Genomic DNA, 21,893 nt, shown 5'->3' on the forward strand with positions numbered 1-21,893 from the left:
TTGTCGTGGTCGGAGGTGCTGTTGTAGCGGTTGTTGGTGTTGTTGCAATGGTGGTTGGTGTTGTTGTAGTGGTTGGTAATGCTGTTGTAGTGGCCGGTAATGCTGTTGTAATCGCCGTAGTGGTGGTTGGAGGTGCTGTTGTAGTGGTTAGTGTTATCGTTGTTGTGGTCGAAGGAGCTGTTGTAGTGGTTGGTGGTGGTGTTGTAGTGGTGGTTGGAGGTGCTGTTGTAGTGAATGGTGATGGTGTTGTAGCGGTTGTTGTTGTTGTTGTAATGGTTGGTAATGCTGTTGTAGTGGCCGGTAATGCTGTTGTAGTGGCTGTAGTGGTGGTTGGAGGTGCTGTTGTAGTGGTTAGTGTTGTCGTTGTTGTGGTCGAAGGAGCTGTTGTAGTGGTTGGTGGTGTTGTTGTAGTGGTGGTTGGAGGTGCTGTTGTAGCGGATGTTGGCGTTGTTGCAATGGTGGTTGGTGTTGTTGTAGTGGCCGGTAATGCTGTTGTAGTGGCCGTAGTGGTGGTTGGAGGTGCTGTTGTAGTGAATGGTGATGGTGTTGTAGCGGTTGTTGGTGTTGTTGTAATGGTGGTTGGTGTTGTTGTAGTGGTTGGTGTCATTGTAGTGGTTGGTAATGCTGTTGTAGTGGCCGGTAATGCTGTTGTAGTGGCCGTAGTGGTGGTTGGAGGTGCTGTTGTAGTGGTTAGTGTTGTCGTTGTTGTGGTCAAAGGAGCTGTTGTAGTGGTTGGTGGTGTTGTTGTAGTGGTGGTTGGAGGTGCTGTTGTAGCGGTTGTTGGTGTCGTTGCAATGGTGGTTGGTGTTGTTGTAGTGGTTGGTGTTGTTGTAGTGGCCGTAGTGGTGGTTGGAGGAGCTGTTGTAGTGGTTAGTGTTATCGTTGTTGTGGTCGAAGGAGCTGTTGTAGTGGTTGGTGGTGTTGTTGTAGTGGTGGTTGGAGGTGCTGTTGTACTGAATGGTGATGGTGTTGTAGCGGTTGTTGGTGTTGTTGGTGTTGTTGTAGTGGTGGTTGGTGTTGTTGTAGTGGTTGGTGTCGTTGTAGTGGTTGGTAATGCTGTTGTAGTGGCCGGTAATGCTGTTGTAGTGGCCGTAGTGGTGGTTGGAGGTGCTGTTGTAGTGGTTGTTGGTGTTGTTGCAATGGTGGTTGGTGTTGTTGTAGTGGTTGGTAATGCTGTTGTAGTGGCCGGTAATGCTGTTGTAATCGCCGTAGTGGTGGTTGGAGGTGCTGTTGTAGTGGTTAGTGTTATCGTTGTTGTGGTCGAAGGAGCTGTTGTAGTGGTTGGTGGTGGTGTTGTAGTGGTGGTTGGAGGTGCTGTTGTAGTGAATGGTGATGGTGTTGTAGCGGTTGTTGGTGTTGTTGTAATGGTTGGTAATGCTGTTGTAGTGGCCGGTAATGCTGTTGTAGTGGCCGTAGTGGTGGTTGGAGGTGCTGTTGTAGTGGTTAGTGTTGTCGTTGTTGTGGTCGAAGGAGCTGTTGTAGTGGTTGGTGGTGTTGTTGTAGTGGTGGTTGGAGGTGCTGTTGTAGCGGTTGTTGGTGTTGTTGCAATGGTGGTTGGTGTTGTTGTAGTGGTTGGTGTTGTTGTAGTGGCCGGTAATGCTGTTGTAGAGGCCGTAGTGGTGGTTGGAGGTGCTGTTGTAGTGAATGGTGATGGTGTTGTAGCGGTTGTTGGTGTTGTTGTAATGGTGGTTGGTGTTGTTGTAGTGGTTGGTGTCATTGTAGTGGTTGGTAATGCTGTTGTAGTGGCCGGTAATGCTGTTGTAGTGGCCGTAGTGGTGGTTGGAGGTGCTGTTGTAGTGGTTAGTGTTGTCGTTGTTGTGGTCAAAGGAGCTGTTGTAGTGGTTGGTGGTGTTGTTGTAGTGGTGGTTGGAGGTGCTGTTGTAGCGGTTGTTGGTGTCGTTGCAATGGTGGTTGGTGTTGTTGTAGTGGTTGGTGTTGTTGTAGTGGCCGTAGTGGTGGTTGGAGGTGCTGTTGTAGTGGTTAGTGTTATCGTTGTTGTGGTCGAAGGAGCTGTTGTAGTGGTTGGTGGTGTTGTTGTAGTGGTGGTTGGAGGTGCTGTTGTAGTGAATGGTGATGGTGTTGTAGCCGTTGTTGGTGTTGTTGTAGTGGTGGTTGGTGTTGTTGTAGTGGTTGGTGTCGTTGTAGTGGTTGGTAATGCTGTTGTAGTGGCCGGTAATGCTGTTGTAGTGGCCGTAGTGGTGGTTGGAGGTGCTGTTGTAGTGGTTAGTGTTGTCGTTGTTGTGGTCGAAAGACCTGTTGTAGTGGTTGGTGTTGTTGTTGTAGTGGTTGGTGTTGTTGTTGTAGTGGTGGTTAGAGGTGCTGTTGTAGTGAATGGTGATGGTGTTGTAGTGGTTTGTGGTGTTGTTGTAGTGGTGGTTGGAGGTGCTGTTGTAGTGGTTGGTGGTGTTGTTGTCGTGGTCGGAGGTGCTGTTGTAGCGGTTGTTGGTGGTGTTGCAATGGTGGTTGGTGTTGTTGTAGTGGTTGGTGTTGTTGTAGTCGTTGGTAATGCTGTTGTAGTGGCCGGTAATGCTGTTGTAGTGGCCGGTAATGCTGTTGTAGTGGCCGTAGTGGTTGTTGGAGGTGCTGTTGTAGTGAATGGTGATGGTGTTGTAGCGGTTGTTGATGTTGTTGTAATGGTGGTTGGTGTTGTTGTAGTGGCCGGACAAACACAGGTTTGTGGTGCCACTGTGGTAGTCGGAGGTGCTGTTGTAGTGGTTAATAGTGCGGTTGTAGTGGTTGGTGGTGCTGTTGTAGTGGTCAGAGGTGCTGTTGTAGTGGTTGGAGGTACAGTTGTAGTGGTTGGTGGTGCTGTTGTAGTGGTTGGTGGTGCTGTTGTTGTGGTCAGAGGCCTTGTGTTGGTTGTTGATGGTGTTGTTGTGGTGGTCAGAGGTGATGTTGTAGTGCTTGGTGGAGTTCTTGTAGTAGTTGGTGGTGCTGTTGTGGTGGTCAGTGGTCCTGTTGTAGTGGTTTGTGGTGTGGTTGTGGTGGTCGGAGGTGCTGTTGTAGTGGTTGGTAGTCCTGCTGTTGTAGTTGGAGGTGTTGTTGTGGATGTTGGATGTCCACTTGCAGTTGTTGTTGGTGTCGTTGTAGTGTTCGTTGCTCCTGTTGTAGTGGTGGTTGCTGGCGTTGTGCTTTGTGCTGTCGTCATGACTGTTGACGCAAAAGTTTATTTTTATGTTTTAAATAGTTTTGAAGAGCGCCATAAATTGGTTTGACTTCCCAGCCCTACCATGAACTTTTACTTCATCACTCTCATTTTTCCTACAATTTTCATGTTGTGCTGTGCGTATTATAGTAGATTAAAGCAGTGGAACCGCTTTACTAATTAACCCTTTCATGCATGAATTCTGACAACCTCCATATATGTATATTAAGGATTGTACATACATATAAAACATATTTTACTGTAAATCTGTGGTTTAAACCATACTGAATTTAATATGTGTGTGTGTGTGTGTGTGTGTATATACACATATATACATATATAAATATATATACACATAAATAAATATATATATATATATATATACATATATACGTATACATATACATATATATACATATATACATATATATATATATACACATATATACATATATATATTTATTTATGTGGTGTTGTATGTATTTCTGTGTATATGTGTATATATATGTATACACATATATATACACATATATGTGTATATATGTGTATATATATGTGTATATATACACACACATATATATATATATAGGACAAATCAACAACTGACAATGACTAATTAATATTGTGACGAACACAGTCCAAAAGATTTAGTAAGCTACATCAGTGTCTATTTCCTATCATAGCCAAGTGGCTAACAAACGTAAATGGACATTTTCAATATGTCTACTAATGTTATCTTGTTGTATCTCTTTTGTGGCCAGTGCTTTCCTCCATGCTCTTACATGCTGGGGCAGCAGGTTGAGGGTCACAGATGCCAGCAGACTAAATAAACTGATCCACAAGGCCAGTAATGTTGTGGGGATGGAGCTGGCCTCTGTTAGGGTGGTGTCTGAGAGGCAGATGTTGTCCAAGATAAGGACAATCATGGACAGTGTTGGTCAAGTTACTTGAAAAAAGTAATCAGTAATTAATTACTGATTACTTCCCCCAAAAAGTAATCCCGTTACTTTACTGATTACTTATTTTCAAAAGTAATTAATTACTTAGTTACTTAGTTACTTAGTTAGTTTTTAAAAACATAATTTACAACCTGAATAGGTGATAAAGCGATAGATCTTTCAGCCCAATTCTACTTTTTCTACATAATCCATCATACAAAATGTAATCAAATGGAAAAGTCTCTTTTTAAAAACTTGTTTTGTTAGTTTTAATCTTTTAACTTTATGCATGCAGCAAAATTTTAATTATATGCACCATTCTCTGACTGGAAGTAATTAGTTTAATATTTAAACCTATTTTCTGCACATTCCAGCACATAATAAATATATATATATATATATATATATATATATATATATATATATATATATATATATATATATATATATATTATTTATTTATTTTTTGTGTTTACACTCACTCTTTCAGATGCAAGTAAAACACAGCAGAAAATAAATAAAGTCAAAGACTAGCGGTCCTTTTGCTCTATTTTCACCTGTAAAGCAGGAGTAGAGTAGGCGGAGGTTTATCCTGGTGCAGGTGTGCCGCAGCGGTCAGTGGAAGGATACCGCAGTTTCTCTATGAGTTTCTCATTACGACGTAGCTACTCGGTGCTTGCTTGGAAGTTTAGGGTTTTTTTTTTTCGCTGTAAAAAGAAGTTTTCTTCCCACGCACAACGGACACTAATGTTTTTGTCACTTTTTACGGAATCAAACTCAAAATAAGGTCAGTACTTCCACGCTTTAAACGCTGCACGCTCATACTCTCTCCCGCACTCGATATATGATCCATTGTTGATCTGCACACAGCCGTTGTCACGAACATCACACTCGCTTACGTCACTGTCATGAGACATTCTCGCAAGAAAATCACGGTTTTAGTAACGCAGTAACGCAGCGTTCCTACGGGAAAGTAACGGATGGGCAGTAACGCGTTACTGCCCATCTCTGATCATGGATAATACCTCCCACCCACTCCTTGACATGCTGGTCAGTCTCTTACTGAACAGCACGTTCAGTAAGAGACTGAGATTACCAAAAAAGCACCACGGAACGACACAGGAGGAAATCATTCCTGCCCGTGGCCCTCTCCCTGTACAACTCCTCCATCTAATACACTGTACACTGCAATACTTACACCCTTTTTACACTTGCTCTTCTCTACTTTGTAATATTCTTGTCAGTTTTCTTTATATTTATTTATAATCACCTCTATTAATTCTTGATATTTATAATTGAGTGATCTGTATATATTAATGCTATTTCTTAAATGTGTAAAATCTGTAACACAATGTATTGTTTGGAGTTTAGTCTGTTACTGTTACTATTTTTAGATTTTTTTCTTGGACCAACTGTAACCCACATAATTTCCTCAGGGATTAATAAAGTATTCCTAATATGATTGTTTCAGGATACATGACCGGCCATTATCCAATGACACATCTGCTTTCCGGTATCTTATGCTCGTTTCGCCTCCTCTTCTTTTCTCTTTTTTCTAAACTGAGCACCTGATGGCTTTGAATGTTTCTTGTTCATCTTCCATTGTTTTTAATTTTGCACTCCTGAACACCCATCCCCTAACATAGGTTCACCACAACATTACCTAATAGACCTACACTTAGTTCACAGATTCGCTTTGTTTATTTCTGGGACTTCGCACAACCTAGGAACAAATCATGAATACATAATGGGCTTGGATTTACAACATTATGAATGAAATGTGCTCTATTTGGAAGCAGCCTGTCCCCCTCCTCTGTCGACAGGTTGTGTGTGAGACTTTAAATCAACAAACTGTAAATTATACATTTTACATTTTTATTGATCCCCTTACCCCTAATCCTAAAGTGTATATTTATTTTCTTACTCTTCTTATATTTATTGTTTGTTTATGTAGCCGTTAAGACTGGTGGACCTAAATCTTCACCTCCAAGTCCGTTCACATACAGAAGGAAGGGGAGTGAGTGGGTCAGCGCTCAGGGCAAAGAAACTAAGCTGGCTTTGAACACACACCATTTATTTCCATTAAAAACAACCACAGCCAGAATCACAAATACAAGTTAAAATCCCCCTATATACAATAAAAAAAAGTGTCCTCAATACGCTAAAAACCCTGCCGGCAGAAATAACTGTACACTATTAAAACAAAGCTAAACAAATGTCTGGTGTTTTCGTGTTTGTTGGTTTATTTTTGTTTTGTTTTATTTTGCGAGTTGGTTATTAGATGCTGCTCCAGCCAGCCAGTAAATCCCCTGCCAACCCGCCATCTCCTTCCTGTGCTGCAAGCAGCAGGTGCACCTCGCAAACAGTGGGCGCCCCTTACTCCCAGCAAATGGGCGGCAGAAAACTGATCGGTGCCTATGCCATCTCCAAAATGCGCTGGCTGATGTTGGGGCAGCATGAGTACGAGCAACTCTTTTGGTGGAGATGCCCATGATGCCGCCCCCACCATGATACCGCCCTGGGCAACCGCCCATGTCACCCTTATCAAAAACCGCTACTGGAGGTTGTCATAATTCATCCATGACAGGGTTAAATAACAATAATTGCAATGAAAATAACGTTGAAAGACCAGTGGGTGGCAGGGTATAGAGTGACACATGAGTGTCCAATGTAGTAGTTTATGTGCAAGTATACATTCAACACTGACACAAATACAAGGAAACAGTCTTTGAATAGCTGTTCACTGTAGTGACCTCTATGCGCGAAAGGGTTAATAATACCCTCTATATTATAATTTGATCTGTTTGCTCCATGTATAATTTTAACTACTTCCTTTATTTTATTTTATTGTATAAATGCCACAAGAAATTGTCTACCAGTCATATTAAACAATGCTGATCAGTCTTTTTTTTTACCATTTTATTTATATGGAATCTTTTGGTTTTCTTTGCACTTCCCTTTCGTCTCCATGGATATTGTCCAAAATGTATTATCCAGAATGCAATCTAGAGCTGTTGATCCATCCATCTCCGACCCAATTTACTAAGGTACTGTATTATTTTATACATGTAACCTAAATGTGCTTTGGGTATGATACTTTCTTCTAGCTCTAGTGCATGTACTTACCCTGTCGTTACTCAGTACTTTGTAATGGCTAACAGCTAAACAACAATTCAGTCCAGGTTTGAGCTTGTTTGTGGAAATATGGAATAAATATGGAAGTCGTCTGGACAGTTGACATTTTGTTTTTATGAGAATATTAGTTATTTTTTGAGGATGCACTGAAAGCATGCAGTTATCCTGGAATATTTATTTACTTTAAAATAAATATAACTTAGTTCTTAGTATCCCACAAACAATGATACAGATATGACTTGTAATAAATACTTACTCTGGGCTGCATGAAAATGTCCAAGCAGTATTATCCAGCAAATAATTTTTCTTTCCATGATGGTTGCAGTTACTTCTCACTGCTCTCAGCACAGACTGTTTTTATATCTGATTGTGCATTGTACTTAGATCATGAAATGCTCCTCCCTCCACTATTCAAAGGAATGTTTAAGGATTTGTGACAGAGACAACGTTCATAGAAACTGATAGGTATGTGCACGGGAAAATACATATCTGTGTAATGTAGGACAAATTCATTTTTACTTTTTAATTATTTATTAATATTATCATACACTTACACTATGGGCCTTACACTATGCAGCATCACAGGGTGACAGTCCAGTTTCAACAGTTAATGTCACTACAATCTCTACAAGTTTAACTTAGTTTTTCATATCTGGTAATGTCTGATTTGTAGCGTCTTCATGATCTTATTAAGTAAAATTCTCATTCTCATTGTAGGCTATGAATGGAAGCACTCTGTAGGAGTACATCACTTAGTGTTTATGAGTCATAAGCAAAGCATTTCATTTGATTTTAATAAAGATACAGTTAATAACACAAAACAACAAATATAAATTGTTAATTGTAGATTAGAATTGTTCTTGTTGTCCACTGCACATTTTTTAATACACTTAGATGACGTTTTTTTCCTTTTAAGAAATATAAATAGCTCGTGTACATAAAGTGCCTTACATTGCATGTAGTAACTAAAACTTCATGAGGTAGGCAAACAGGTTTTTCATTATGTGTTGGACTTCCTCCTGAGAATGATTTTTACTCTGTGTGTGTGTGTGTGTGTGTGTGTGTGTGTGTGTGTGTGTGTGTGTGTGTGTGTGTGTGTGTGTAGTTGTTTTAGGGTTAGGGTTACAAGGTTATAGATAGGTTTAAGGTAAGTATGAAGGTTAGGCAATAATTTCTGATGGTTAACGTTATTGTAAGGGGCTAGGGAAAGCATTATGCCCATTCAATGTCCTGACTAAGGTGTGAAAATGAGAGCTGGTATGTTTTTCCAATGTGGAGGTACGTAAAGACGACAGAAGAGGTCTCAGTGTCTCACTCCAACTTTATTACTGGATTCACCAGAACTCCACATCCAAAAAGCGCCTAAATCTGTGAGTGGAGTCACCTGGTGGTCCGCCACAATATATACTGGTCAAAAGTTTTAGAACACCCTAATCTTTTCTGTTATTTATTGCAATTTAAGTAATCCAAGTCCAGTGAATAGCTTGAATGGTACAAGGTTAAGTAGTTAACTGCCAGAGATTAAAAAAATGTTAGGTTACCCAAAACTGAAAAATAATGTCCATCCATCCATCCATCCATTCGCTTCCGCTTATCCTTTTCAGGGTCGCGGGGGGCGCTGGAGCCTATCCCAGCTGTCATAGGGCGAGAGGCGGGGTACACCCTGGACAGGTCACCAGTCTGTCGCAGGGCCAACACACAGGGACAGACAACCATTCACACTCTCATTCACTTGCACATTCACACCTAGTGACAATTTGGATTATCAATTAACCTATCCCCACAAGCTGCATGTCTTTGGACGGTGGGAGGAAGCCGGAGTACCCGGAGGGAACCCACGCAAACACGGGGAGAACATGCAAACTCCACACAGAAAGACCCTGGCCTGATGTTGGAATTGAACTCAGGACCTTCTTGCTGTGCGGCAACAGTGCTAACCACCGTGCCACCGTGCTGCCAGAAAAAAAATGAAATGAAAATGAAAAATAATGTACATTTTAAAATTATACAAAAAGCCCTTTTACAGGTAAAACAAAATGGGCTAACAATTTCAAGGTTTTATGCAGCAATGGAGGTTGAATAGTATTGTACTGCACAAAGTAGTGTGTCGCTACAAAAATGGTGGGAAAAGGGCAGTTAATAATGGAAGAGAGACAGACTATCATGACACTTAAAAATGTAGGTCTTTCCTACAGAGAAATTTCAAAGAAACTCAGGGTGTCAGTGAGTCCAGTTTCCTTCACCATGAAAAGGCACTCCGAAACTGGGGAAAACTCTGACAGGAAGAGGTCTGGAAGACCCAAAGCCACAACTGATTCGAGGACAATTTTCTGAGAGGTAACAGCTTGCATGATAGGCTGCTCACAGGACAACAGCTTCAGGCACAGCTTAGTAGTGGTTGTAGTAAGCAAGTCTCAGTTTCAACTGTGAAGAGAGTGAAGGCTTTGAGCTGCAGGTTTGATAGGGCGAGTTGCAGCAAGAAAGCCATTGCTAAGATGTCACAATAAGACAATGGCCATGAAACACCACCACTGGACTACTGAAGGCTGGAAAAAGGTATTATGGATTGATGAATCAAAATTTGAAATTTTTGGTTCATCGCGCTGGATCTCTGTACGCCGCCAAGTAGGCGAAAGGATGATTCTACAATGTGTGGCATCAACTGTCAAACATAGAGAAGAGAGTGTGATGGTCTGTGGCTGTTTTGCTGGATCCAGGATCAGTTTACCAGTCACTGAGTACAGGTCAGTTTTCAATTTTACATTAGTCCATTTTAAATGACCTTTGAATGCAACAGAGAATGCATAGAATGCAACAGCATTTCTGGATAATGTTAACCTGTTCTATTGTTTTGCACATGGTAGACATTTAACATACATTCATAGACATGGGGAACTGTGCTCACAGACAGGGATTTCTGAAAGTCTTTCATTCCTCAGGGGTCCTCTTATTCTCCAACATTCTGTTCAGCAATTCACAGCCCTACCTCTAAGACACCTCTGTTCCTATATATGCCATGGGGGAACACAGAAATTTTTCCATGCTGGGTATAGTTACTTTATTTATTTTGAAAACCCGGTATACACCAAACTCTTTAGAAGTTAGTGAAATTTAAAAAAAAAATGGATTGGGCAATAAAATCAACCTTTGCTTGCTTGAAGTACACAAGGCTCACATTAAATCAGGGGTCAAGTGAATTATTCTGCATAACAAATCAAAATGTCCATAATAAAGAAATCTGAATGTTCAAAGACTATTACAAATAGGGGCAAGATAAAATTTGCGTTAAGCGGTAAATATAAACACGAACTAAATAGCAGTTATCGCCATCGTTCCCATGTGGTTCTTGTTTCTCCCGACTGTTTCAGTGTGACACACACGGCGCATGCTCATTTGTCCACGACTCCTGGCTTACTAGTGAATTTTTTTTCAGCATTAGCTAAACTTTGAATACCTAAAACAACAATTTTCCTTGTGTTGCATGAACACCTAGTCCGTGTATGTGCAGTGCCGCAATATTGGGGCTTTTTATGAAGACAAACAAACTGCGGAAACAGTGTTAGTGCGGCTTTTTGCTGGTGGGTTTGCTAGCTAGCTAAACAACAGAGATTGGTTGTTAGCTAACTTACATACATTAAAGTGGACTTCTCAGTCTTTTTTGCAAATAATTAAACGTTTTTTTAAGTTTGAAAAAAATTGCAGTACTGTCTCAACCTCAAGGTAAGCTCTAAATTGTGCTGGCATGGGCATCGCTAAAAGAGTGCTCGGCCGCTTCGGTATTTTTTGACTCGTACAATAATGTGAGTTCAGTCCCGTAAAAGCAGAGAATGGACAGAGACTTGTTGAGGCAATGTCTGACGTATCATGGACAATCCCTGTTCAACACGCTGAAATGTGAACAAACGGAAAATCCAGACTTCCAAGCGGTGGTGTCTGACCTCTGCAAAGCCACGTATGAGAGGTATGTCTGAGTTTATGAGCACCACGGCAGGCTGCTGCAGAATGCCAAAAGTCATAAGTACAGACAAAATGCTAGCGCATCATTATTTTCTCTTAAAGTGTTAGACAAAGATGATATTGCATATAGGTTGTGAATTAAACGCTCTGAAAACAAAAATGAGTGAATATCACAGTCTTATCGCCAGTATAATTTTACTGTTTAAATCTCCTATTGCTCGTCCAGCAGATTTTCAGTTAATAAGCTAACATCTGCCTAGAAATGGTGACGCTAATGAGGAATTTGCAACTTTTGCTTGAAAATTCTCTGAATTTAAAATGGCTTATAATTAAATTGCACAAGAAATATGCAGAAAAGGAGTTCCATTGCCAGAGATGTCTAAAATCAAGCACCTAGACATGCAGTCTGACTTTACAGACATTTGTCAAAGAATGAGTCATTATAAGGAGCTCACTGAACACATGTGGGGTACTGCAAGACCATGCCACTCCTGCAGCAAATCAGTTTATAAAATGTCTTCACTCCCAGGTTAGGTAGGAAGCAGACCATATGAACTTTGACAGGCAGCCATCGAGTCAAGTCACTTTGCAATTGCAATAAAAAAAACACACTATCAATATTTAGAACTATACATGCAATGTACACTCATAAAGAAATGCAGCCACAGATATAAAATTGCAAAAAATACGTGCTAGAAATGTAGCTGCACAAACTGATGAATGACCTCTTTTACATTTCAAATCAAGAAAGTCTGACCTGCAGCAGCCCCTCCACTCTGTTTGCAGTTGTGCTGGGTACAGTGATTAGTGCAGAAGAACTAAATTCATGTGAAACCATTAATTAAACTGAGCATGCAGTGCAGTAACACTTACCAGCGATGTGGAACTTTAAGTTTGTTAATAACAAATTGTATGACTTACTGAAACTTATAGTTGAAGTACATCAGTATAATTCAGCTTAGGGGGCACAGGGACTTTACTGGATGAGCTGTGAGCCCCACACTGCTCCTGAGTATTCTGTGATCAGCAGCTCATCAATTGCTGAGGCACATTGTGTCAAAAAAAAAAATCCCCAACACTCTGCTGACCTGATTACTGCAGGGTTCCAAGTCTCTGGCATTAACATCAGTACATGAAAGGCACACCATGAGCTTCATGGCATGGGTTTCCATGGCCGAGCAACACCTGTAGGTATAATGTGTCAGTGGCGCACTACTTTTGTCCATGTAAGCATATGTTGTTTCCAGACATGTTTTTCCGCCCCAATCATTTGTGAATGGTGTAGTTAAACTAAAATACCATTGTATGAAAAGAGGTGCAAAAAGTACGCATCTGTTTGTGACTAGCTACTGCAGCTGTCATTGTAGAATAAAAATCAGTAGTGTAATACAATAACTCTCAATGAAGGTCTGTGAACAAAGAGCAGGAGTGTGTATTAATTCAACCTTTTTCTGTTGCATTACTTCATTTTCCTTTGCACCATTATACAAGAATTAATTTGTCATAGGTGAATTCAGTCCAGCTGATCTTACTGATCTTTCTTTTGTTGTTGTTCTGTGCAGTAGGTGTGAAGAGCAGAGCAACCCACTTGTGGAGCAGTTCATTGCCAGGAAGGCTGACATCCTGTTCAGTCCAGTATGGAGGACCACTGGTCTTCGAGGAGAGGAGCACGAGGAGGAGGAGGCTGTAGGTGTGTGTTGTTCATACTTGTGCGTGTAAATGAAGATGAGTATGACTTGCACATAGGCCCTATCTGATGTTGAGAAAAGTGTCTGTATTTTGTGACACACTGCATCACATCTGTCTTCGCTCTTCCAGAGCCCTATGCAGTTATGCCACCAATGGAGGTATTCATGGAGGTGTCGTATGAGGAGAGGCGATCCATGATTTACCGGGATTTGGAAAGAGGAGACATTGTGGTGGGGAGGATCAACAACATTAGAGAATACGGCTTCTTTCTCACTCTGTTTTGCACAGCAGGAGGTCTGAAAAGAGACATTGAGGACTTAGAGTTGTCGGTAGGTCAACAAGTTCAGCCTTTTGAATGTCCTTGAGTTATGTCATAAATCATCACTGTAGAAGCTGAACATTTGGGACTGTTGGCCAGTTGTTGATTAAAAACCGGCTGTGTAGCTCTGGGAATACCCGAGTGACTGCCAGTTCTTTCTTTGCGTGGAGCTTACATAAGAATACAGTCATGCTTAAAATTCATGTTATGAGTCCATGTGATGATATCTGTGCTGTAATCGTCATTTAGTCTTGTGCTTTACGGGACGTACAGGAGTTGCAGTGCCAAAAGATTTCTGCTTTTCATCTTCATGTCTGTTGTAAAAAAACACCTGCATATTTGTCATCAAGCCACCTCAACCTCAACAGAAAGCTTCCTGGAGAGTTTCTGGTGTCAGACTGTAAATGGGGCAAATGATGTAAAATTAAATTTGCTGCTCTGTCCACCTGAACTAAATCTGCCATCCACCTTGCATTTTACTATTGTTTCATAAAGGCACATCTTTCTTCACCCTTCAGGCTCTGTGTCATGTCAGAGAAATTCCCTCTACTGGCAGCCATGATGATCCCCTGGCGTACTACCAGATTGGGGACTTCATCAGAGGTTTGTGTCTAACACAACCAGAACACTGAGGTCCAGAATCATATACTGCAGTTCTTTTCAGGAACCTTTAAAACATTTTTTAATAATAGACTTATTAGACAGACAAAACCTGCATAAAGTATAATAATCTAGCTAATACCTTCACCACGGAAAATTGGCCTATGATAGTGTCTTTTTCCATTTGATGCTTTTTTGTGTCTCAACACAACCTATGTCTTAAAGTTTTAGTCTTTTATCCTATTTTAATTTTCAGGTTTGCAGTGCAGTTATAATCATAATGCTTGCTGCTTTTTGAATTCCATAGTGCTGCTTCGCAGTACTGTAATGGGATATGTAAAGAATGACGGTCTGATCTTTTCTTATTCTGTAGCTGGAGTGAAAGATATTGATCGCTACCAGGAGAAAATCACAGTGTCGCTCCATCAGGCCTGTCTTTCTCCGAGCTTGGAGCACATCAAACTTGGTGTCATTACCAAGGAGGAACTGCCTGTTCATTACAGGTAAAGAAAAACAACACGGATTGCTGAAAGAAGAAAAACAAACCTGCTTAGCTAGTTCGAGTGAATACTGTTGCATAGCATTGCATTAAGAAATGTCAAGCATTTGAACTAGTGTTTCATATCAAGCTTCAGTTGATTGTAGCTGCAGCAGACCATCTGTATTCGCAGTCACTGCTCATGTGAAATGTAAAGTTTGGGGATTCAATTTTTCTTTTTTATATTCATGCTTTTTTCAAGAATATGATGTATTTTGTAACACAAATGAGCGGGCTGATATGTAGCCTGAGCTTTAGTATAAAAGCTTAATCTGATATAAATATGTATTAATGCATTAACGTGTGGTTGCAGTGACTGCTCTCTCCTTAGTCGTAGTGTTCAGGCAGCCACTGACTCCAGTGAGACATATGAGCGTATACTGACAGGTTGCCATGGATACCACAACCCCTCTGTAGTGGACTACTTGCTGGAAAAGGTGGGAATTAGTGATACCCACCCACCGTCAATGATGCGAGGACTGCAGAGGTAAACTTTTAGTTGGTGCGATAACACAGTAATTCCCCTAATTTCATACAAATTTGCAAGCAGATTCATGCAATAATGGAAGTTTGGACATCTAGCAAGACTGTTAAATAGTGTGGTGTCTATGGTTCTTTTCTCCACAGTAAACTTTTCCAAGCAGAGGATTTTGCTTCTGCAATCAGGAAGAAACAGTCTGCATCCTGGGCCTTAAAGTGGTAATGTATTAGCTATCAACTTTGACCACAGAAAATGGATGGGATGTTGCATCTTTTTGTTTTTGGACCACTTATTCCCCCTGGCTTAGACTTCACAATAATACAAACCTGACTTGTATTTTGCTTGTGTGTTTTTCAAGTGTCCGTGCAGGGGTGGACCACTTCAAACATGGTCGCCATGTGGAAGCCATGAATGAATACAACAAAGCCTTGGAAATAGACATTAGTAATGTAGAAGCACTGGTGGCACGTGGAGCTCTGTGAGTCTGCTTTCAGTTCAAATGATGAGAACTGTTGTTGTATAACTCTGTCCTTGTTTGAGATATTCCTTGGTCTTTCATGACCCTGTAAACACCTAACTGGTTTAAATTACAAGAAATATATACAGTGTTTACAATAGTTTATTTATTGGATGCATCAAGACATTTTAAACGACTTTGGCAAGTTTCCTCATACCATTTCCCATACCAGAATGGAATGAGGAACAGTACTTAAGACACCACACCTGTTCATGTACTGACACTTGTTACCGAAACCTGGCATAGTCCTGGAAACGAGATCAATCTTTTTTATGTTTCTTTCACTTTGCACACAGGTATGCTAACAAAGGCAGCATCATGAAGGCAATAACAGACTTTGAACGAGCTCTGGAGAACTGTCCCGATCACCGCAACGCCAAGAAGTATCTGTGTCAGACACTAGTGGAGAGAGGAAAACAGTAAGCACTGCTTCACTTAGTAGGCAGATGTGAAATGAGAGCTTACAGTTCAGTAGTGATCCACTAGTTGAAAGACTCAGATCAGAGAGAAGTTTAAGAATGTTAATGAGAAGCTGCCAGCTCCACCACCTTTTTCTTGTTATAGTGCACAATGGGCCTGATATGTCAGTATGCAAATACTATTGATTTTAAATCCAGCTATGAAGAGCGATGTGCAAGGTAACTATAGACAGAACAACTTTGATTTTTCCCAAGGAGGAAACGAAGCTTTCTCTGGCCTGCTCCTTTTTCCCTGTTTAACCATTTCACAGCCTGATTATGGTGCACTGCTAGTGTTTATGAATAGAAGCTGCATAGAAGGACGAAGTTAGGAAAAGGTTCACAGGCTATTCTGAAACAGGTGAGCGAGCATCAGCTCAGCTGCTTTGTTCCCGTGAAAAAGGGAATAACATGTAAATAACATGTATTATCATTTACTCAAAGGATGTTTGTTTGTGCTTGCAGGCTTGAGGAACAGGAAAAGCTAGTAACAGCTGAAGGATTGTACAGAAGAGCTCTAGCTTTAGATGGCTCAAACTCTGAGGCACAGGAAGCCCTGCACAAGATCACAGACACTATACAGGTGAGCGGACACAACACACACACATGCATACACACACACACGCACACGTGCCTGAGGGGTTCAAAAAAGTTGGCAGGTATGCAGTGTGTGTATTTTAGGCTTAACTATTAAAGCACATGCAGAAATAATGGTCCCATCAAAGTTTAATTTTAAAATGGTGTTATTTCTGTGTGACTTCAGAAAAATTAATAAAAAAGGTGGAAAAAGTGAGCAGCTGCTTGTTGCTCTGACAACACAGAGAATGGGATGGTATGAGGAAAGACTAGTGTCTCGTAAAATTAGTTGACAAGTTCCCAGAACTGTATTTATGTGTGCTCTGCTTAAATATGTTTAACATGTTTTTTTTAACAAATATGTGTGGCTCTGTGTACTGACCACGAGAAAACAGGCACACTAAAGTTAGCAGCTAACCGGTGACCACTGGGCACTAAGCAGCTACAGATCCAGATATTTCTGATAGCAGTAAGAATTTTTCCTTGCTCAAAAGAGGCCTTTTGGGGTGTTTACGCACATGATCACAGTAGAATTCAGTTAAAAAAAGAGTCAGTTTTTAAGCCCTCGGTATACCTGCTGCATTGGTTGCTTTGTCCTACGCTGGGAATGCCACTGACAGCCACATCCATTTCTGTTTGCTGTGGCAGTTCACGTAGCTGCTGTAGTATTAAACAATATCCTGAACGATAGGTGAAAAAACCTCTACATCCGCACTGACAAAGGAAGAGAAGAAGTGAAAACTGGAAGCAAAAGAATTGCTGAGGTTGTTTTTACACAAATAACTTCACATAAAAAATGTGAGGGAAATCTGTTTGTTTTATGTAACTGAAAAAACAAAACAAAACTGTTCAATATACTAGATTTTTAAATTTAGAACTGAAGAAGCTTCTTGGATGAGAGGTGAAACGTCTTCAAGCAACTTAAAGAAGTCCAGACGCTTTTCTTTGCAAGCTCCTTTGACTAGATTTTTAAATCCCCAAATATTAGTCTGGAAAATCCTCTATCGGTTTGGGCTGTGCTTTTCACTCCCATCAACTGTATGAAAATGTATTACATTCAAAGACTGAAGAAAGAACTGTGAATATTACAGCATTAGTGGAAACTTGACAGGTCAATTTGAAGTAGTTGATAAAAACGGGTGTTTGTAGTAATATTAATGAAGACTGTGTTATATGCAGGTACTTTCCCTAATCATTGTTACTACCTGTGTCTTTGTGTTAGAATGGCTGCTGTGAAAAGACTGTTGTTGACAGATTATCATAAGATTATCTTACATGGTGAGGCATGTTGTGTGACTTTTGGTTTTTTTTGTTATTTTTGTTGGGGGGGGGCTAAAGAATGGTAAATGGCCTGTATTTGTATAGCGCTTTACTTGGTCCTAAGGATCCTAAAGCGCTTTACACTAGGGGTGGGCGATATAAACGATATACGATAGATTCGATATAAATTTGGCCAACGACAGAGATTTTGACTATACCACTCTATCGCGATAGCGCATGTTGATGACGTCATCAAGCTGCGCCTGTTTTGTCGAAAGCATTGCAGCGGCTACAACCATTATCATCTACAAATTATGCCCGGCGACAGTCATAGCAAAGAGATGAAGCACTTTTGAAATATGGGGAAAGCCAAAAACTGTGCTTCCTCCACTTCCGTAACATTGATTTATTAATGCTAAATTCTCTCGCAGCTGTTCTATTCCCATGTTGTTGCAGTATATTAATAACTAACCTCGTATTGTGGATGAATAATCTCAGTTGTTCTCCTGACTGAAGTTTGGCCCGTGTATAGCATCCTGCTATGCGATTGCATTTGTCCCTGACCACCAGAAACCCTCACATTAACTTTTATCGAGTGGAAAAAAGTTGGCATTCATCCTCCAGCTTCACTGTGCTAATGTTATGCTATCATAGCTGTGTTGCTAGCAATCAGGTAGCACAACATTATATACCAGGTAATCCAACTTCAGTAACCCTGCAAACGCCACTGCTGTTTAGTTTTCTGTCTTCATTTATGTTGGAAGTGGTAGCAGAGCTGTACGTTTGAATTCGTTTCAAAAATCTCTCGGTCAGAACATGGTATGTCATGTTTAGGTGGAAACTAGCGAGCTAACTTCCTGTTAACTTGTAACTCCGTTAAATTTAATAAATTCTGTTTTCATGGATGCCTGGATGTTAAACTTAATTGTTACACCTGGTAAAGCAGCAACGCTGATAATTTTATTAAAGATGAAAGAATTTAGACAGTTTTTAACTCTCAGTGTTCATTTGACTTTGGGACCTGAAGTGGACAGAGTTTTGGACCCAGATTACTCCGTGAAGCTCCTCACTATGGCAGCCGTAATGCTCTGACAATCCATCAAGCAGTGCGGCTTACCAAAGTTGTACTAAAACATTTTTTAACAGATTTCTGCACGCCAAAATCGGTTCGAGGTCAATAAGCACAACCAGAATTCATACATAAGGCACACTCTCGATTTTTGAGAAAATTAAAGGATTTTAAGTGTGCCTTATTGTGTGGAAAATACGTTATACAGAAGAAAATAATATATCGCGATATATATCGTTACCACACGTGCTTCAAATTATACCGAGATATGGATTTTAGGCCATATTGCCCAGCCCTACTTTACACTATACACAGTCATCCACCCATTCACACACACATTCGCACACAGAAAGAGACAGTGGGACAGCAAAGAGTATAACAATAAACAGTAAATGTGTGTGGGTACGGCTGGGTGCTGAAGAAAGACATGAGCTGCTGTCCATGGTGTTGAAACCAGTTTGAGCACATTTCTAAAGTGCATATTATTCATGATTGTTAGGAATGTTTTCTTTAAAAAAAACAAACACTATATTTAAAAAAAGGAAAAAATGCTTTTTTACTTTGCTCCGAGCACTGTGGTTTGTAATACTGATGAACTGTTTTGGTGTGTATGTGTGTGTTCGCAACCCTTGGACTCTGACCCTCTGCCCTCTGACCTTCTGACTGCTGCGGTCTTGTCACCTGCCTCGTGGGGGGGGGGAATAATCTGCACAATGGCAACAATGACTCCTCTTCTCCTGGATACTTGTGTTCCGTGTCCCGGGTTCAAATACGGTAATGTTGAAACCTTCTCCACCTAATTCTGGGACAAATACGTTTCTTTGCACATCTCTGCTTGCACCTCTGTCCTTCCATCAATCTAAAAAAAATTTTAAATCTACCCCCGCTCTGGGATCATACCACATCATTCTCTATGGTAAATCTGTAACTCATCACACATTTCTCTTCCTGCGATCTGTTTGGTTTGTGACGGTTATGTATGCTCTACAAACCTTTTGATTTTTTTTCTTTTCCTCTCCATACATACTTGCTCTGATGCAAATGGCTGAATAAATGAATGAATGATTGTTGTTTCGGGATTTTTGCGTGGTTTTGGGTCATGGCGTGTATGTCTTTGAATATGTTTCTGTGGACTTTTGGCTGCCTGCCATTGTCATGTCTCGTCTTGCCTCGCCTCACCCGGCGACTAAAGAAATCGATTCGCCTGCGAGAGGAAGCACTGGCTAAGGAACAGGTCAAAACTAAGAGTGGCCAGAGCAGTGCTGAAAAATTACGTAAGATCTTAAAAGAGGAGAAGAGGTAAGCTGACCGATTGATTTATTCACTTAAAGCTAAAAGAAAGGCCACTTCCGTTAAGGACAGCCTCATAATACCCCGTCTGTTTTACCAGAAAAATATTATCAGTACATGTCTTCTATTTTTCAGGATGAAGAAAAAACGGAAGAGATCATCCTCCTCCTCATCCTCCACTTCTTCAAGGACATCCTCCTCCTCCACATCATCATCGTCCTCTCGCAGGCAGTCTAAAAAGAAGAAAAAGAAAAGGAGGAAATCAGAGCGTGGAAGCAAGCGCCATCGCAGGATCTCCTCAAAGGAGAGCAGGAGAAGCAACGAGGGTAAGAAAGATAGGAAGGAGAAAGAGGAGGATGATGAAGTGGAGTGGTATCCCGCACCTTCCAATACCTCAGCTACTTTTCTCAACCAGGTGGGAGGCCTGGGGTTTGGAGTGAGGGACGAGGAGCAGGTAGAAGGGAAGGATGCAGATGATAGAAAGAGTTTCAAGCTGTACTCGCTGTCAGCAGCTTCAGAAGAGGAAGAGTCTGACTCCTCACAGAGAGAAAGAAAGGGAAGGGACAGGGAGGAGAGCAGGACGAAGAAAACAAAGAGCAGCCTGAGCAGAAGCCCAGATAGAGAGAAGATTAGGAGCAGGAGTAGAGAAAGGAGGAATAGAAGTAGGGATGGTGAAAGGAAGAAAGACAGAAGAAGCAGTGACTCCAAAAGGAGAAGTAGTTTAGATGAAAATTCCAAGCGGAAATTATCCTGCTCGTCAGGAGAGTTGGAGTATTCGGGTCGTAAATCTAGTTACCGACCTGAGCATTCAGGAAATTCCGCTTCCAAACACCCAGAGAACAGGAATGACTCATCATCCAGGAACCTCTTTGAAGAGAATAGAGGGAGGCTGGAAGTTCACGGAGCAGATCAGGTGAAAAGAGAGAAGGAAAGTCAAATGGAAGAAGGTACCATGCCAGATCAAGGACACAGTAAAAAAGGAAGTGCTGGAAATCAAAATGAACAGTGCAGCATGGGGGCCAAAAAGGACCTCCCTGCAAACCTGTTGGATATTTTTAACCAGATTGCTCAGTTTGAGAAGGAAAAAGGAGTGAAACCAAAAAAATAACAAGAGGGTATGATACCCTTACAGGTATTTGGAAAAGAGGTGAAAGTAACATTTGTACCATGAAACTACTCTCTGGACTTCATCAATACTCCTGATCTATGGCCAAATCTGTTGCTGATTGAATGTCACCAGCTATTTTTTTTTTTTTTTTTTAAAGTTTGTCTTTTTGCAGAAAATGAGCCGTTTTACTTTGAAAGGTTGTTATTCTCTATGTCAGACTGGAGTTCTATAATAATGCTTAATTTCTAAGCATGAGAATATCAGATTCAGTCCATATTATTACATTATCTTCAGAAGCATCGCCTTTAGAGAATAGTGAACATTTTGACAAGCTGTTGCATAACTTTGCTCTGTAAGCTTGATGATCTGTTCTGTGACGCTCTTTTTGCTGTCAAAGAAGTTGACTGCCTTATGTTTACTGCTGTGTGCCATGTTGTACATTCTTTCTGTGGCTTGTTAAACCTCTGTCCAAACAATCCTTAAGACTATACTTAGTGCAGAAGTTCCAGCTGTATTCTGACTAATTGTCTCCTGTAATAAAACAAAGTCAGTTGAGTCATTAAAGCATTTCAAATATCAAACCTGCAAGTCGTTGAAGTCCTTTTTTTTTTATAGCTGTCATCCAATACACGTCTGCATGTTATCTACAGTGATGAGCACTGTGTTACAGAAATGAGATCAGGTGCAGATATAATCAATTAGATGCAGTGTTGTGGAAAAGTATTTGCCCCCTTCATGTTTTTTTTCCTTCTACTTTATTGCACTGAAATGTTTCAGATCACCAAACAAATTTTAGTATTGGACAAAGATGAC

General features: G+C 40.7%; 1 protein-coding gene across 1 annotated transcript; it reads left to right on the forward strand.

Annotated features, from left to right (window-relative positions):
- The first annotated feature begins 10,601 nt into the window (after window positions 1-10,601).
- Window positions 10,602-21,661, forward strand: ttc14 (tetratricopeptide repeat domain 14). Its single transcript, XM_087830499.1, has 12 exons — window positions 10,602-11,179; window positions 12,738-12,865; window positions 12,994-13,193; window positions 13,702-13,786; window positions 14,157-14,286; window positions 14,653-14,808; window positions 14,949-15,020; window positions 15,161-15,280; window positions 15,616-15,738; window positions 16,243-16,360; window positions 19,875-19,981; window positions 20,108-21,661. The coding sequence occupies exons 1-12, from the start codon at window positions 11,046-11,048 to the stop codon at window positions 21,078-21,080; spliced, it is 2,346 nt and encodes a 781-aa protein (XP_087686625.1). The 5' UTR covers window positions 10,602-11,045; the 3' UTR covers window positions 21,081-21,661.
- The last annotated feature ends 232 nt before the right edge of the window (window positions 21,662-21,893 follow it).

The sequence above is a fragment of the Neolamprologus brichardi genome, chromosome 17 (assembly GCF_056152115.1).
Source record: "Neolamprologus brichardi isolate AB-2024 chromosome 17, ASM5615211v1, whole genome shotgun sequence".
NCBI lineage: Eukaryota > Metazoa > Chordata > Actinopteri > Cichliformes > Cichlidae > Neolamprologus > Neolamprologus brichardi.

What these genes read in the sequence shown, in the direction of transcription:
- ttc14 (XM_087830499.1), top strand. Translation starts at nt 11,046, where the DNA reads ATGGACAGAGACTTGTTGAGGCAATGTCTGACGTATCATGGACAATCC. An exon ending in GAACTGCCTGTTCATTACAG is followed by an intron (nt 14,287 to 14,652) that starts GTAAAGAAAAAC and finishes CTCTCTCCTTAG; the next exon opens with TCGTAGTGTTCAGGCAGCCA. An exon ending in AGATCACAGACACTATACAG is followed by an intron (nt 16,361 to 19,874) that starts GTGAGCGGACAC and finishes CGGCGACTAAAG; the next exon opens with AAATCGATTCGCCTGCGAGA.